Here is an 18,632-nt window from a genome sequence, read left to right as displayed (position 1 = left end):
CCTGTGGGAATCACTTGGATACTGGAGCACTAACTTATTACCGCTTTAACTAATATATTGACTTATTTTAAATAAACAGTTATACCATGAAGGCAGAACCCATGGCCTTATTGGAAATCTTTGGGCCTTTTAAAGATTCTGCAGTCCTTACAGCCTAGGGAGGAAGGGAAAGGATTGCAGAGGGTTTATACCCATTTCAAACCAGGAAGAAAACGCATTAACCCCTCCCACCCCAGCCTGGCCATCAACTAGTGTGACTCCTAGAAAATCTACCCACTCTGCTCAAACTGAGAATTTCCCAATGTTGTCTTCTTGGTAAACAACAATTAAGAGCAATAAAGAAAAGAAGCGTGCCATGGCTAATACTGAAAAGCATTTTAAAAGTATGATTATTTAAGAAAAAAAAATCTGATCGCTACTCTGTTCTATGCATTCTCAAAGCCATACATTGCTTAAAGCTGCCTCCTGCCTTCCACTACCCTGATAGTTAGGTCATCTTTCCTGATCCGGGCTTGCAAACTAAAGCTGGTTTGAGATTAAGGTAAAACCATTATTTTTTAATAGTCTATTGCAAGGGTGGTGCTAAGCTCTGCAGAACAGGAGTGTTCCTGATGACCGCGGAGCAGAAAGCAGCTTTGCAGTGGCTTAATTTGTAGCTGGTAACTACTGTAAACAGATTTCTCTAGAAATCCAAGGAGTAAAGGGAGTTGGTGGATTTGGCTCCTTGTATTTATTTATTGTTTTAGAAAGCTCCTAACTAGCGGGGAGCAAGCTTACAGGGAAGCAAAAGCACACTCCTTGCAAAACTCTGCCCTCTACCCTTGTTTGAGCCTGTTTTTCTTCTGATGGGGTAGATCTCCTAATGGGTTACTATTGGAGAGAGAACATGCCCGGGTTTTGGGGGCGGGGGGTAGAGGGCAGGGAGGAGCGCTCTATCACTTACTGTGAGATTGTGGGACTCTTTCTCTAAATTTCAAGTTATATTAAGACAAAGCAGGATGGCTGTCATCATGTGAAGTTCCTGCAAAAGAAGAGGGTGTTGGGAGGAGGTGAGGAGAGTGAGGATCAGGAAGCGGCGCTGTTAGACTTTCTTTGCCCAGATGCTTGTGATAATGCCATGTAATCTTTCCTACAGTTTATCTGTTGTATAAGAGTAAGAATCACAACACCAGTATTGATACTATTTAATAAGAGACAAATATTAAACTGATAGTGGTAATTTTAGAATGGATCCTCTCTGTCTTTAGACACATCTCTCAAGGTCTCAGGGAGGAAATTAAGGCTGTATTTGGAAACGGGAGTCTCAGAGGTAGGAGCATCCTCCACTCAGGCAGTTTCCCAGGGTCTGTGCCTGTGTGACCCGGAGGCTGCAATCAGGCTGTCAGATCCTGGTGGTAGGTAGTTGAGGCTGCAGGCACTGTACTTTATTTCGGGATACATCGCCACCTAACGGCCTCCAGCCGTGCCTACAAGAATACCATCTAGACCCGTCGCCCCGCCTCCCACACCAGAAGCTAATATAAGTGGGGAGAAAACAAAACAAAACAAAACAACAAAAACTCAAAGGTTTTTTTTTTTTCCCTGAAATGTGACAGGACCTGTCACTGATTTCCCAGGACCTTTGTGTCGCCACCAACCTTTCCTCCTTTTCTGTGAAGCTTTGGAAAAGGTCAGGCAGTGGGTGCTGCAAGGCCAGGGTGGGGTGGAGTAGGGGCTGGGAATGGTTTGGGGCACTGAGCACCCAGACCCCCTGTTCAAGCTGAAGTGTCTGAAGCACTCAGTTCCCCAGATTACTTGTATTTAATACACAATGCATCATAAAACAAATCTCTCATCCTGACAGGAAGAAAATAGAACAGCTCATAGCTCCAGCTATTCCAATTTATGGCTAAATTAAAAAAAAAAAAAAAAGTAAAAGAAAAAGAGCACTTCAACAATGGGCAAGTTGAGGAAGGGCCTAAGATCAATGCAGGGAAGCCCAGACTTCTCACGATTCTCAGGCAGGGCTCTACGGGAATATCTCAATGCTTAGGTTATTTACAAAGGATTTTTTCCCCCCTGTCTTACCTACCACTGCCTTGAGATTCCGCACCCCCCCCCCAAACAATGGCCATTATCTGAAATAACAGTTCAGTGTCATAGATAACAGGCCACCAAAATGAATTAGTCACCACCTCTAGTCATTTACTGTCCCCCGCTTCCTTATCTTCTGACACCATTTTTGTCATTTTGACATCGTTTTTCGATCAGCATTTTGGGGAAAATAAAGATCTACTGGATTTTCACATTAACTTGCCCTTGGAGAGAAAGAAATGTGGGTGGTACTGTGAGACCTGATTCATAGATAAAAGTTTAATGTCAGCACACATTCTAAGCCTGTGGGCAGGCTCCACCCCTCCCACGTACCTGTCCCTAGACCTAGGCATTTTACTAAATTTTCCATTGTTAAGTTGAGAATAAATTGGATCTGAGGGTTGGGGATTTAGCTCAGAGGCAGGTCTCTTGCCTAGTGGGGGTTGGGTGTGGGTGTCCTGGAGGTGTTTCTGTCTTCTCTTGGTGGGTAGGTGAGCTGTATCTTTCTATTTGCTTTTATAAATGGAGTTTTCTCATCAAAAGCATTTATTCTCAATTAAGCGGTGGGTTCAACAAATTTTTTCCAAATTTATCTACAAATAAACACTTGGATTCTTATATTTTGCAATCCATTATCCAAATTCTTTCACCCAATATCACCTCTGCATTGTATTGATAGAAAGTGCCCAAACTTATTATAAAGTTATCTAATGTATAAAATATGAATCACTAAAAGCAACCACTTGCATAACTTGACTCTGGGGGAGTCATGGCCTTTTGAATAACTTAGAAAATATTCTCAATCTACTACAATCTATTTGGGAGAGAGATATGAAAATAATGCTTTAGATTTTAAGATTTGTTCTTTGTGTGTGTGTGTGTGTGTGTGTGTGTGTGTGTGTGTGTGTAGGGGTATTTTAAAAATGTACACATTTCTGGGGACCTAACTATAAAAATGAAGGGAATAAATTTAAGTAGAAACTTAAATTACATTTTATTTTAAAATATGCTTAACTGAAAACTGGAAATGTCTGTTAGTTTTCACTCTTGAAGCTGCTGTCTTGAGACTTTTAATGCGAGCCAGTATCTCTTTATTCCAAGAGTTACCCTGGCCCTCTTCAGAGCTTCCAAACTACCAGCCTGCCTGGGGAGGCACCCTCACACCCCTGAAAGCAATTCTCCACCCTGTCCTTCCCATCCCCCATCCAACTCTAACACAGACTCTCTCTCTCTCTCTCTCTCTCTCTCTCTCTCTCTCTCTCTCTCTCTCACACACACACACACACACACACACACACACACACACACCCTTGTGCTCAGGACATCAAAACCAAAGAGATTTCCCTGGGGAAACAAATCCTGCCTGGAGAAATCTCCCCATTGGTTGTTTATCGGCAGAAATCTACATGTTTCTGGGGATGGTGCATCTATAATCAGTCTGTCCCTATAGGACTTGGGTCTTGGCGACCTTTTTGTGACCTCTCCCGCCAGAGGAGGCTGCTGTCACTTTAAAAATTTACTGAAAGAGGAGCCCCGTCGTCTGGCTTCCGACCACTCTGGAGATAGCTCCCTTTCTCCCTCGCCCCGGTTTCTTTCTGGATGGCCGAGCAGATCCCCTTTAAAGAGACAGTTCATGAAATAGAAACCCTGCGGCTGGGCGCGGAGTGGCTAAAGGGGACGAGCCGGTGAGGGTCTGGCCCCGAGAAGGCTCTGGGAGGACCTGGGGGGCCGTCCTGGCCTGGCAGGCCCCCTACCTTCGCACACTTTCCTCCTGCGGGTCTTGCCCCTGGAGCTGCGACAGAGGAGTGGGAGAAGTTTTAGTAGGTTTCAGATAACTTTCATTACACATCGGGCTGATAAGAGCAAGAGAAAGTGAGGAAAGAGGGAGGTAGTGAGACCAGAAGGAATAGCTGCGAGCTCATTTAGGAAGAGGGGAAAAACCCAAATACACCAAACCCGGCTCAATTCTGGTCTTAAAACACTGTTGGCGGACAATAAATCCGAAACGCGTGGTCCTGGCGATCAGCTCCCAGGGAACAACAAACTTATCAGACACCCATTTGGAAGTGGAGACACGAGGCTTTTATTTAAAAAAAATTTTTTTTTTCTTTTAAAATATCTCGAAATGTTAGCGGGTGTTCTTTGAAAAGATTTTCCAACTCGAGTACCTGGCTGCTGCTGATCTTATTTTTGTTTAATTCTGCTGTGATTGCTTTTGATTGCTGAGTTGAGGCCGTAGAAATCGGAAGGTAAGCGAACTCACTTTAAAAAGTCTTGGCTGTGGGCAGGGTGTCGCTGGGGACAGCGTCTGTGTCCAGGGTTTGCGCTGAGGTCCCCGTGCCCCCGGAGCGTCCCTGGTCGCTGGGACTCCGCCGCCTCGGGTGGGTCAGCCCGGCTGGCTGCCGCCTTCTCGGCTCTCGCGTCCTCCTTCCCCTCCCTCCTACGTTCAGTCGGTCAGGTTCGGGGACGCAGAAGGTGGGGTTGCCAAAAATCAGAATTCCTGGCACCAGCCAAGCGACTTTGGAAGTGGCTTTCGGTGGAGTCTCACCTTGCCAAGTAACAGCTTCACTGGCCAACAGCGTGTGTTGCCTTGAGAAAGTCACATTCGGACTTTTGGCTTACAGTCTGGGATTTTCCCCCCTTTTCGTTTGGGTATTTATTCTTTTTTTTGAAAGGGCCTTTCTCTCAAGTCCACCTAAAGAAATTATTATTGTTATTTTGAAGCTTAACAGCTTTTGAAAAGGCAGGACTGTGTTAGCGGGAGAAGATGCGCTGTTTATCTTACTCAGATTTCTGAGGTGATTGAGACATTTGGACACACATGAAGACGTGGTAGCAAATAACTTGGATAACTTGCCAGGAGTGGAGACAGTCAGGCAGCCTTGGGGCAGGAATATTGAGAGCAAGGAATCAGTATGGTGGTGAAACCTTTGAATAATCGTGTAACATTATGTTAAAAAAAAGAGAGAGACATTCTTTGGAAATGATTTTTTTTTTTTAATTAGCCTCCCTGTTGACAGTGGCAGCAGCAGGGATGTTAACACGAAATAAAATTACACCTATAATTTTATGTGCACAGTATGTAATCTTTAATTCCCTACCTCTGCTTGAAAGCTGAGCGGGGTAGAGGATTCCTGACTTTGAAATGAACGAGTTTTCCATGTCTTTCTGCAGCATATGATGAGACCAGGGAAGCATTTACGCAGCTTCACCAGTTTCCTTTATTAAATATTTCTTTTGTGTGTCAGTTGACATGCCTCCCCACCCCTTTTCTTCTTAGTCAAGAAAACAAACGATACACCCCAAATCAGAATAAATTCCCAAACAAAACAACAATCCCACCTAAAGAAGAGCAGCAGACTTTAAAATCTGTGCTAATTATTCACTCTGTGTCAGGGACCGGGAGAGATCTCAGGGCCATTTGCATTGCTCAGCCTTGAGAGCTGAGGGAACATCTTAGTGCTTGGAATTTTATAAGTAACGTATTTGTTAAAATGTGTCTTCCATAGAAAGGGTATTTAACTCTCTGTTAGTGTGGAGAGATGGAAGGAGGGGGAGGGAGCAATTATTGTCTTTCTCTTCCGTTATTGTTTTTCTTTTTAAAGTCCTGGGACGACTTACTGCCCTTTAAGGGCCTCATGGTCAAGGGCTTATTCATAGTGCTTTAGCCTGGAACGCTCAGAACCAAGTTCTTGAAGTTTATGGTGAGTTAATGACTTGAATCTGCAAGTGGATGGTTATTGGAGTTCTATGTAAGACTGCTTTCGGGCCATATAGCCAAGGGTTTCATGTTAACTTCCAGGCAGGGATAGCAGGAACAGAGTTCAAGGGTTATTTAAGTCATTAGTTTTTGTTGTAGAGTATGCTACTTCTCTGGAGCAGAAAGCGTCCTCCCAGTTTGCATGAACTGACTGACATAGCATTACCAGCCCCTAGTTCTCCACCATGGGCTCAATGACGCCATAGCTTTTAATATTAAGTCATTGAGTTAATGATTCAGAAAAGGCTTGATTTGAGAATATGCAACCTTAAAATTAAAAGCTTCCTGTCTCACTTTAGGTTTCCTAAGTGTCCTTAGTAATATTAACATCTAGAATGGGCCAAGCACAAGTTGTCTGTAATGATACAATGTTGTCTAAGGCAATACTGGCAGTATGTGAAGACATCTACCAATTTTGGACTTACCTGTAAACCACTTTGTTATTCTGTTTGCTGTATGTGGCATGAAAACATGTATTGGTGTCGGTTAACTAAGTCTTAGGTTATACTTTGCATGTATGTTCATATTTATATAAATTTCATTTGCTTTTCTTTATTTTGGTTAGAAGCATCTATGAGGCAGTTCTTTAGCTAAGAGCATAATTTTATGGTGAGGAAATACAAACTAATAAATGAAATTTAATAATAGTTATATGAAAGTTTTTAATCGAATTAAAATGACAAAAATATGTATAAACCTTTACCCAGTTATAGAAGAGACTATACAGAGCTACAGTATTGACAGTTGAATTATCTAAACCTAAATATTGAATGTTTAGTTTAGAAATATTATGTTCTACATGCTGCTCTATATGACTTTTCTGTAAAAACACAATGAATAAAATTAAGTTAATAAGTTTTTTCATGGATAATAAAGAAGCAGGCTTATTTTGAAACCAATTAATCAGTTTTTGTGCTGTTACGATTGCTTTATGTCTTTTGTAAATGCAGCACAACTTATGTCTCCTTTAATAATATGCGTGCTGCCTGACCTTTTTCTTGTAAAGATTCAAAGGAAGAATATGCATTTCAATGAAATATTTCCAAGGAACTGGCTACTTGCTGCAATGGACCGATATGGCAATTTATTGTTCTCTTCTTCTTCCTCCCAGATCTTAGATGAGTTTTGCAATGTGAAGTTCTGCATAGATGCCAGTCAACCAGATGTAGGAAGCTGGCTCAAGTACATCAGATTCGCTGGCTGCTATGATCAGCACAACCTTGTTGCATGCCAGATAAATGATCAGGTATGTTGTAAAGATTTTCTTGTCTTTCTTTGAGAGCACTAACGTATCAGGGAAGCCTGAAGAGTAAAAATAACAGGGAGCTGCAGCAGACCCATGTGGCCTGCTTGTTGATCACGGCAGAAGGTAACACACAAGTCCAAGATGCAGAAGGAAGACATATTCAGCTCTGCTTGTTTTCACTGATGTTTTCTTTGGGTGATTATTCATGTTGTCTTTGCATCTTTATAAATACTGCAGTTGTTGTATTGTGACCCTAAGTTCTTCTTTGATACTTACTGTTACATTTTTTTCTTTATCATCCAAATGGATACATTCATAGGATGTATAGAGCTAAGACAGTTTGAGAATTTGTACAGAATTTGTAAATGATATATGAATAGTTATAGTTTTATTTGAAATGGTAGATGTATATGTATGTTATTGGTGCTGACTTACTTGATTATACATTATAGAATGCATAATTATAATTAATTTTCTAAGTCAACATAATAAAATGAGATTTTTTTTTTTACTCTTTGAATAGTCAAAATACTTTTCCTTTATATAATGTATAAGTTTAAAGTTTTCACGATTGGAGAATTTTGTGACTTTATGGATGATCAAGCAGTGAGACTTTAAGAAAAGTTACTATGAAATACAAACCATAATATTATCATAAAACTAATTTTACACTTAATAAAATTTCGAGTCTTTGAACTTTGTTTGAGAGTACCTAGAGAATGGGAAGCTCATCCTGTTGATTTTCTTCTTACAAACATCACTGGGTTAAAATTCAATTGTATTACAGTCACCTAGTTCTTTTAACCACATGGTGACTTAAACATGTTTCTAAGACCATGTAGAAATGGTTGTTTGGCAGCCCACGACACCAGAAAAAGGAAAGTTTAAATTAGCTGGTTCCGAATGAAAGCTGTGTAGCATCAGGAGCCCAAGAGTCTCAGTCATCATTAGGAGATTGCTCTTTGGCATCTCACCAGCTCTCAGATAATTTTTACTGGCTAAACGAAACATGAGGTAGTAAGTTGTAAAATTATATTTAAATAGGAATCATTTAAATTGTCAGCATAATCAAAAATAATAAACTCATCAATTGAGTTTTTCCCTTTGCTGTAAGAGAACAAAGTGTTATTGACAAATGAAAATATTATTAAATTAGTTATTGATTTTGAACAGAACATATCCCAAGTCTGTCTTAGGAGTTATTGTCACCACCAGCAGCAAACATTTTTTGAGCACCTACTGTTTATAAGTATGGGAAATGGTTAGGTGTTATGAGGGGGTAAAATGTTTTTGCTTTGTTTTCTAGTAAAGAAAGTGTAGGACCTCAAAAGATACCTTTAAGATGAAATAATATAATTATATATTATGTATATATATATATACATATATATCCTAATGATTATTTGCTGTTCATATTTACTAAAAATGGATATATTTCAGTATTTATCTAAAACAATTGTATAGTCAGTGAAAAGATGGCTCAAGAAGGCTACTTGTAGCTAATACAAGGCCACATGTAACCAATTTTGAATTTGACTTTTATGTTTTATAATAAACTCTTTTGCAAAGCTTAATTGCATTGAAAAAAATCCCATGGTTCCTGACTATGTATGAATAAGGTTGCTCATTACAGTTGTCACTTGTAATTAGCTTGAGAGTACACATTGTATAGGCATTGTTTCCAAAGAAAATACATTAACCTTCTCTCAAGAACATCATGTTTACTTGTTTTAACTGAAGAAGTAGCAAAAGTAATTGAGAGAGACACAGAACACCGATATTAGATTCATATTTATCATTTCTTAGAACTATTCACTTTAAGCCTCTGTGGCACACAAGCCAAAATTAAGATGATAACAGAGTGAATGTACATCAAATAACACAATGATGAAACTGATATTTCATGGTCAAGTAGGCTCATCCATAAACAGGAGAGAAAGTCAAAGGTGAGAGACACACGTGTGTGGCAGGTATGGCTCTGTAGAATGTTATACTGGGCCCAGCTAACAGAACAAAGGGGGGACAAGCACCTTGATACTGTGCACGTGTAGATTATAAACTCCTTTACTAATAAGCTCATAAGCAGACCAGGAAGACAATTTAGATGGACATCTCTGGGCAGCTTTGACAAGTGATGTTAGACCAGGTACAATGAGACAGAGCTGACAACAGAGACTCTCCAGGTCTGTCGCTGCATATTCTTTTCCATGGTGGGGGCTGCCAAATGGTGAATAGACACAGTTCATCACATCATAAACACACTCATTTACTACCAAGACATCAAGAGACGCCCTGCACAGGGGACCGACTGCTCAGTGACATCAACCATTCCTGCACAGCACAAACCTGTAATATTCTAGACTAAGTCATAAAAATGGTCATTTTTGCTCTGATTCTTAGAAGGATTTTAAGTTTTTAAAAGAATTATGATAGCACAATTGGTAAATATTGTAGGCTCTTAAAGAATTGCAGGTAAACCTTTCAGCTCTGATCTAAGTCTGGTGCTCTATAGATGGCCCAGTAAACAAAAGTAATGGTTATCCTGAACAAATGAAGGGTGCGTATACTACATTCTATTTTAGTGGATATATATATTCAAACACTTTCTAATGTTTAAGTTAAAGTTTAATGGATTTAAATCAGCTTCACTCTTATATGGAAGGAGAAGATCCACAAAAGAAAATAAATATGCGTGCTACAATGCTGAGATTGAGAGTAGGAAACTGTCAAAACATGCGTCCTGGAGCAAACCCATGCTGGCCTTGTTTGATTGGTGGATTTTGTTTTTTGAGTAATGCTAATAATGAATGTAATCTGATTTGTGTCGTAAAATAGAAACAGGGACCACACAATTAACCATTTCCCACTACTTTCCCATAAGCACTTTATCCCAAGTGATTTTCCTTGGTTTAAACTTTTTAACAGATTCAGGTGTGTGTGTGTGTGTGTGTGTGTGTTTTACTTTCAGATATTTTCATACCAGAGTGAGCCTTAAAAAGATGGTGTCTTTTTTTTTTGACACTGTTGCCTAGAAAAGACTGAGGTTTTACGATTTTAGATGGCCTTTTATTTCACATTCTCAAAGTTATTGCTGTGATGTTTGAGAGGATGGAAATTCTGGGTGTGCTGGCATTGCTGCTAAAACATAATTTTTAAGTAGCTGTGAGCCTGACTGATGTTGTATTCTCCAACTGGAAGTACAGAGTTAACTGTAGTAATTTATCTTTATGAAGGAAGGCCACACCAAAGACACCAGGGGAGTGAGACCTCAATCACAGACAACCCATAGAGTACCACAACCATTCAAATATCCACGCGTCCTGACTCTTGGTGTCTAGATTGTTTCCCCACGTTCCTTAAAGTTTGTATTCAACAGCACATAGCTTCACTGCTGACACCCAGTATTGAGCTGGGGCATCTTCACAGTGACAGACAATGAGTGGACACATTAGAGAGCTTGGGTGGCTTACAGAAGCAGCAACTGGTTCTGAGCAGTAGGGTGGGGCAGCAGCAAAGGCAGGAGTTAAGTTGGATACTGGAAGTTGTCCCAACCTCAGTCCTCAAGGGGACCAAACACAGAAAGGACACCTGAAAGAGCTTTATCAATTATTCAGAGATTTTCTTTAACTCCAGGAGCTCCTCCCATCACCACATAGTTAAAGTCAAATAGTCCAGACATCTAATGATTTACTCAGGCTTTTAAAATTTCTTGTTATGATAATACCTTTCTCTTGAAGTCTTACATAGCTCCCCTTTACAAACCAGTTTGATTGGAAGAAGTAGCACATTTCTTTAGACTTGCTCTCATCTTACCTGTGCATCTCTCTCCATCCTTGATAAATCTCCTCTTAATCTTACCTTTCTATATTCTTTACCTAAAATCAAAGGCATGCCTACCTATAGGGTATCTATTGTCCACAAGCAATGCTTTTCTTATCATCGTTGAATATAGCCACAAGTTTTGTGTACTTTTTTTTAACCCTGAAGCATCTTTCTTTCTTTCTCCCCCCCGCCCCCGAAAACTCAGACTCTTTGAATTACCTTGAGAGGGCCCATTAATGCTCAGTTCACATAAATTGACCTTTCAGATGAAAACCAAGCCAGTCTTTCTATTATGGTGATCAGAATGACCTGGGCATATTCTGTAGGATGTTTTGTCTGTGTGTATGTGTGTGTGTGTGTGTGTGTGTGTGTGTGTGTGTGTGTATTAGGATTCTGCATCATGGAAAGGAACATAGTCATTTGAATCCTCTCCTGCCCTCACATGGTCCTCAAATGTAGGAAAGCTCTCAGGCAGCGCCAAGGTATTGTTAACCTTGTCATTTACGCAAAGTGATAAGTACTTTCATTTTTAAACTGGCTCCTGTCAGCTGGTATTTAGAACTAGAGAAGTCTACTGTTGCCTCTCAATCAAAAGAAACACGTTGATAAGAGATTACCCAATGCCTGTTGTCCATTCTGAAGCAACGAGATATAGAAGAATGTGTGCCCCACAAAGAATACGAAGGCAGAATTCACTTAGGCGATCCTGCCAGCTCCCTGGTGGTTAATGAATGGCAGCAAGACTCTGCAGTGTTTTCAGTTGGAATGGGCATTGTTCTCATTTGTGCTTTACCTTATAAACTTTTAACTGCTTCCAGGACGATCATGGTTGATTTGGCACACCCGCTTCCACTCTGCTCAGGCTCATATGAGTGATGCTATCGGACTGCCTGACACTAGAACAGTGTTGTTATTGCAAGCTTATTATGGGCTCAATTATTAACTTATTTTCTTTGGCCTTTTACTGAGGAGGGGAAAATCCACTTTCCTTCAACATTCACTTAATATACACGGTGCAAAAACAATGAGGCCAACAGCTCCGAGTGTAGAGAACAGCGAGCTCCCTTGGCTCCCCCCACTTTGTAGAATATGTTTGCCTCCACTGTCAGGTAATTTGTTAATTTCTCCTCCACTACAAGGATTTCTGTCCACGTTCTCTATGCTTTCTTTTGATGTTAAAGTTGTTATTGGCTTTGGGCATTTGCTTTGCTTTGCTTTTAAGTCAAATCCTACTTTTATACCAAAGTTGTACTCTGCTGTTTTAAGATGAATGCCAGCTGGCAGTACCCAGGGACCAGCTTTGAGTGCAGCGTGCAAGCTGACCCTGGGGGATGCTATCTGCCTGATAAGTTGCTTCCTTTACCCTAAGATGAAACTGCCTCGGACATAGTTTGCTGTTTGATATTTGCATGAGGAAAACAGTCCCACCTCCCTTCCTGTATATAATGCTCAGACCATGATGATGACACAATACATACAGAAGCCTTTCACTGGGAATCACAGACACTGTGCCTTGAAAATGGTGACCTAAAGTATTATGCCATATTAAATTGAAAGTCACCTGCTACATCATGTGTACATTTTTAATAATCAATGTTTGCATCATTTTTCATTCAGGAAGAGCTGAAAACATAGAGCACTCAGGAGATTCTAGCTCTTCCTGGTACAGAGCCAGAAAGGTGATCATCACCAGGTTTCACAAGCCACCAAGGAGAACTTGGTGGTCAAGGGCATAAGAAATGCCTCTAACTTGGAAGTACACCATCCAGAGATGATCTTTAGCTTCTTTGTAATGAGACTGTGGCACTTTTGCCAAAGCTTCAGAGAAGACTTGGAATGTTCAATTGGTGTACACATAGGATTAAAAAAAAAAGTCAATATAAGGAAAGCCCTTTCCTTACACAGGCACCTTCCTTGTGGGCCCTGGGGGGAGATCCTGAGACGTTAGTTCAGATATTGGTGCAAGGCTTCTACACTGGGTAAACAGCTCTAAAGGCACACTAAGTGGCTCTTCAGCTCTTTTCTTTTTATAGAAACTAAACCTGAAATCAATTTTGTCTTCTTTAATTCATTAAATTATATTTGGCTATTTTCTCATAGTGTTAATAATGAGTTAAGAATGTGTAGAAGAAAAAAAACTTCAATGATGTTTTCTACTGGATGTTTTTTAAAAGAGGGAAACCCCACTTTGTCTCCTGTGTGTGTGTGTGTGTGTGTGTGTGTGTGTGTGTGTGTGTGTGTGTATTAACACAATTATTTATTTTAGGCACATGGATTGACCTCAGGGCTTCATACATGCCAGGCAAGCTTGGGGATACAAGGCTACATCTATCCATTCCAATCCCCTATTTCTTGATTTTCTCTGTGGCTATAAAGATAGATGCAGAACACCTTCTGTTTGGAGAAACTAAAGGGTGTATGGCTTGGGCAAGGCTTAGCCATGATAAAGCTAACATTCTGTTGGAAGGACTTATTTCCTGGCTGCCCATGTCTGTCTTCCAAAGATGCTTCTCTGCCTCTCAGTAAAATTAGACTCAGAATATACATTGGGATCTTTTTATCCAGAGGTCAAAAGCTTGACTTCATTATAGCTTTCTTGAGTTAGGGTTTCTCACATCGCTCTAGGGGTAGATGAGGGGTCCAGGCTGTGCTTTTTGGGATGGTCAAGTGTATATACATATGATGTATGAGCCCAGGCTGTCTCTGCAGCACCAAGACTGAGAGATATGTTCCCATCAAATGTTGACTCTGTTCAGACATGGACACTGTCACTCAGACTCCCTCCCAGCCACTTCCAAACACACAAGTTCCACTTGGCTTTCCCTGCTCCTGCGTGGTCCTTTGAATGAAGCTATAGAAAAATAAAGCACTCCAGCCAAACATTAGGAGTTGGAGGAGAGAGGAATCAGCTGACAGCTTGAAAGGGGAAAAAAAAAAGTCATAGTCTGAAAAAGCTGATTTTTCATATAGATTCTGCAGGGAGTATATTTCTCTATTATTTCAATTATTAGAACTTCCTGAATAGGTTGCAGGTCACTCATAATTCACACTTCTGTCATTTTAAACATGCCAAGTGCAGAATATTATGCATAAATAAAACTTCCAGTGCTTGACCCGAGACATAAATGGAAAACCATAACAACAAGGCCTTTTTCATCTTTTAAAGAGTGAATGGTTTATTTTCTTTCTTGTTTTCTCCTGGACACTGGTTTACCTTCTAAGTCAATAGTACAAACATAGCACTTTGAGGTGACCCAAGTGTAGTAGATTATCAGCAAAGCTGTTCTGAAAGATTCTTAGATTTTCTCTTCTGCAGAATAATGAATAAGAACATACAGTTTTGCCTTGTGTAAGGACAAATGGAAATATCATTATCTTGATGGCAGATTTGGTTGGACAGAGGCCTTGACAAAACTGAATTAGTCTGAGAGCCTTCTGTGGGCTACTAACTTTTCTCAGAATGCTTTTGAGTTTCTCTACCCTCTGCAGTGTGGTCTTCCTGAGCTAAAGAAACTGAAGGAACTAAGCGTCCAATGACATGTCCTTAACGTTAATTCTCATTTTATTTTTATATAAGGTATATATATGTCATATATGTATAAAACATAATATATAATCAATTATGGCCTATATCAAGCACAATTAGAATTAATCTGGTCATTACACATTAACAATACATATGATTGTTAATAGTTTATGTAAAATTTTAAATTCATTGAAAATATGAACTTTGCTTATTAGATGCCATATGTAAAGTACACAATATGTCATAGTAAAAAAATTTTTATGTGTAATACTGAGTGACAGTTGATCTCTAGAATCTTAGAATTGGCTGACTTCTGTCCATACCACTGCTATTTTTTAAAAAATTCTTTGTTTTGTCTTGTGGACTTGCTTTTTTGCATCTAGAATTAGTTTCAGAGTTTGCTTAAAATATATTAATTATAATAACTATATCTATAGTAAGTGATGCCCATTTACAAGTATATTTATGCTTAAGCAATAAATGAAGGAGAACAATGTTGACTATTTTTCATCTTGTTTTTCAATTATGTAAACAATTAAGGATTCTTTATGAAGAGTCATCAATTTTGCTAGTGAGAGGAAGTACAATGAGAGTTGGTGATAAAAGACGATGGCAAGGCCAGTTAGTAAAACAACCGCTATAGATACTTAGTTTTTTAAGTTGAAGAATTCAGAAGTCCAAGGATATCAGTCATGCTTTTTGGGAAAAAAAACCAGTCTATCCATATGCTAGAAAAATTAAAATTTTATGTTATGAAAAAGTTTAACTGTATGGAAAACTCAGTCATGTTCTTAATATCTGTTTCTGAATTTTAGTATCATATATCAAATTTAGATTTCTAGAAGAGATTAATGAGTTTGAGATATGTAATAACTCGATTGAGTTTGAGATATTCAATAACACGATTATTATATTAGAATTTCCATGTTCCTGTCTCCCATAGTGCAAGAACCATTCTTCTGCCTTTCCACTATGTGCTGGGATTACCTTTCATTCTAGCAGAGTCTTTATGAGTGAGAGAGAGAGAGAGAGAGAGAGAGAGAGAGAGAGAGAAAGAAAGAAAGAAAGAAACAACTTTTGTATTGGTTGAAACTTCTTTCTGAATACTTAAGATTTCTGTACTTGTATTGAATTCATCACAAACCCTAGGACATTTTCATTTTGGATCCAGTTAAGTTTTTCCACACAGCTACAATGGGGAAGGAGAACTGTTAACTCTTTTATGGAATTTAGCAGACAAATCAACTCCCATTTTTTTTCCACAGCACAAACCCCAGAAAAGTAGTGTATTTTCTTCTGCTGCATAACTCAGATGACACAGGGTTTACAGGCTTGCAGTACAGCCAAGTCTCTGGGGATGCCCTGGTCTTAAAGGCGGGCTGTCTATAAGCATCCACATCGGTACGCGTCTGCACACACCACTCCTGACGCTGTCAGATTCTTATTTACCACAAGATGTTTTTTATAACTCGAAAGGAGAGACATAGCATTTCCTGAGAATAGAGACACAGTATTTCCTGAAGGAGGAGGTTCATTCAGGGTTGTCTCCCATCGTTTTCCCATGTAATTCAGTTTGAGGGGGAAAAAAAAAAAAGAAAAGTCATTTTGTTTTGTATTATAGGACTTCTCTCACATGTCAAAAGCTTGATAGTATATTTCTATTGTCGTAGGCATATCTGGGCTCAAATATTTGAATTATACTTAGTGCCATTCTAATTAGAAAAGTCCATGGAGTTTGAATGTGGGTTTCCTAAGATCCCAGGGAATGGCAGACAGCAAGGACCACAGGGGCAGAAACACCTTGAGTGGAAGACTGGACCCTCGAGGGTGTGGAGGGTGCGACTTCGAGGCACATTCTTATTGCTGCATGGGGAAGCATGCCCAGAATTTGCCCTCGTTATGACTGGCGCTTGCCAGTTCTTTTCAAACCCCAGTTTCATGAGCACCATAAAAATTCAGTTAAAATAGAAAAGAACACCCTGAAGTTAAATCCACTCTGCTTTGCCGTGCCTTTCATGGCCTGGAATGTCACCTTTTACCTCCAGTAAATAAAGCCAACGTCAACACTCTTCCCTGTCTTTTATATTTTATGCACTCAATATTCTTCACGTGACAATCTGGACACTTAAAGGGTAATTACAGGAGTGATCTATGTCCCGGCAACGAGAATTGTCTTCATAATATATAGTTGCAGTGTATCTATCATTTTCTTTTGTTCCTTGGACTGCTCACATTGGATTGAGTACATCTAAAATGGAATTAAAAGAGACATGATTAATAGAGGACTGGAAAGAAATCATGATATCATAATACTTTCTTAAAGTGGCCTGACATGTGTGTCTGGGAAGCGTTCCTCAGCCAATACAATCCTTCTCTTTGACCGCCTTGCTGTGCTTTGTCGTTTTAACCTCACTGTTTCTGAGAAGCGACTGAAAAGTCCGAATGTGTCACGATTCAAATGTTAGCATGCTGTTGAAAAGGAAACTAATAAGTTAAACGTGCAAGAGATGCCAGGACAGAGGTGATTCAAACTGTTGAGAGAAGCCATTGTTTTCTAAGGGGAAATGGACTCAAGAAGGAAGCAGGGTACTTACCCATGTTTAACTCAAAGGTGTAAGGAGGAAGGCACACGGGCACAGTGATATTATCTTCATCTGTTAACTTCATGAGCAGGGCTCTCCTCTGCCTGTGAGGCCCTGGAGAGTGATGGGTAGGCTCTGGGTACAAGGTGACCATGTTCTACTTTGCTTTTCCTTTTAAAATAGAAACTTCAGTAGAAGAATCCTGTTCTATGATAGTCTAGATTTCACTTTTAGACAAATAAAAGAATCTCAGGTTATATTACAGCAGTGTTCAGTACTCTTTTCTGATGGCCAATATAGAGGAAGTTAAGTTAGCTTAACTACTAATGAATAAAGAAAGCTTCATTTTGACAAGGAAGAGACTAAGCAGAAAATGTTATTCATTGGTTATACCTAAATTTCACATAATTCTGTGCTCTGGTCTTTTTATAGAAACACACACACCACCACCACCACCACCACCACCACCACCACCACCACCACCACCACCACCAACTGGAGTTTAGAGCCACCTACTGGAATAAAGAGGCACATACTTCTCTGTAAGCCCTCTAGCATTTCAAAGGATAAACAAATAGTTAAATATAAAAATAGAGGAATATTTCCATTTATCTTATAAGCCAGTTTACACAGATTTCCTCAGTTTGAAACAACCAGACAGTCCTGGTTACAGCACAGAGCCAGTCCAAGGCTGGTCTCAAATGAACAAACATTATCTTCAGGTTATTCTTCCAATTTCTTGGTTGCATTTGTCTTCCCTATTGTTTTATTTTTTTTTCCTCCTACATTTGTCCTGGTGTTCAGAATAATAGGAATGGGGTGCAGTCTTGTTTATTTAAGGATTAGCTAGTAAAATATTGGTGTGTGGTAACAGGAAAATAGAATACAGGTTACCATGAGCAAGATGAACGTGTGAGAAAAGACATAGGGCCGATGCACACTGATGGTTCACAGGGCTAAAAGTTTTAGTGTTTATGAGGTGCAGTATAACTTCTCTTTTATCCCCCCTCAACCTCCACTTGATTATAGAGTTGTTATTTAATAAATAACCTCAGGATAAGACAAATGATTGATAGCATTCTAGTGGTAAAATAAATATACATCTTGAAGATGTCTGTGCTTAAATGTGTCGTTTATCCGTGATAAAAGTCTGGTTCCTAAACACACAGGAGGTAATGGCTTCTCTGTCACTGAGCTCTTAGGAAAGGTAGGTAGTAGATCTTGGACATTTCAGATTATGATTCTTCACACAGCTTCCCCAACCCACTAGTAGCAGATTTATTAAGTCTTTCCTGTCTGTCTTTACTTATCGAGAAAGCCAGGGCAAAAGAACCCAAGTCAGCAGCCAGATCACAGAGTGAACAGGAGGCACAGTGCTTGCATGTGGGAGCTGCAATTGGGAGCTGGGGCACAAGGTCAGGGATTAGGTAGGGGATCACCTTTTGCATTGGTGGAAGCAGAGAGTGGTGCTTGGAAACAAAATGATTCTTTTCTTCAGAGACCATAGCTGTTGAGTTTGCTATGATCCATCAGCCATTCCCTTTGGAGTCTATTGTAGAGAAAGGATCCTTTGCTAAGTAGGGGCCCCTGAGGGTTAGCTAGGGAGCTGCTGGACAGGACAGC

The 18,632-nt window shown here is 39.8% G+C and overlaps 1 protein-coding gene across 1 annotated transcript in view; it reads left to right on the top strand.

The window, feature by feature from the left end:
- Positions 1-18,632, top strand: part of Mecom (MDS1 and EVI1 complex locus) — a 555,241-nt gene that overhangs the window by 487,521 nt on the left and 49,088 nt on the right. Inside the window, exon 3 of the mRNA XM_021157314.2 lies at positions 6,945-7,079. Coding sequence (XP_021012973.1) covers positions 6,945-7,079 — 135 coding nt within the window. The remainder of the gene's footprint in view (positions 1-6,944; positions 7,080-18,632) is intronic.

The sequence above is a fragment of the Mus caroli genome, chromosome 3, assembly GCF_900094665.2.
Source record: "Mus caroli chromosome 3, CAROLI_EIJ_v1.1, whole genome shotgun sequence".
In the NCBI taxonomy this organism is placed as follows: Eukaryota; Metazoa; Chordata; class Mammalia; order Rodentia; family Muridae; genus Mus; species Mus caroli.
The sequence above is the reverse complement of the archived record's forward strand: the minus strand, read 5'-3'. Positions and strand labels throughout refer to the sequence as shown.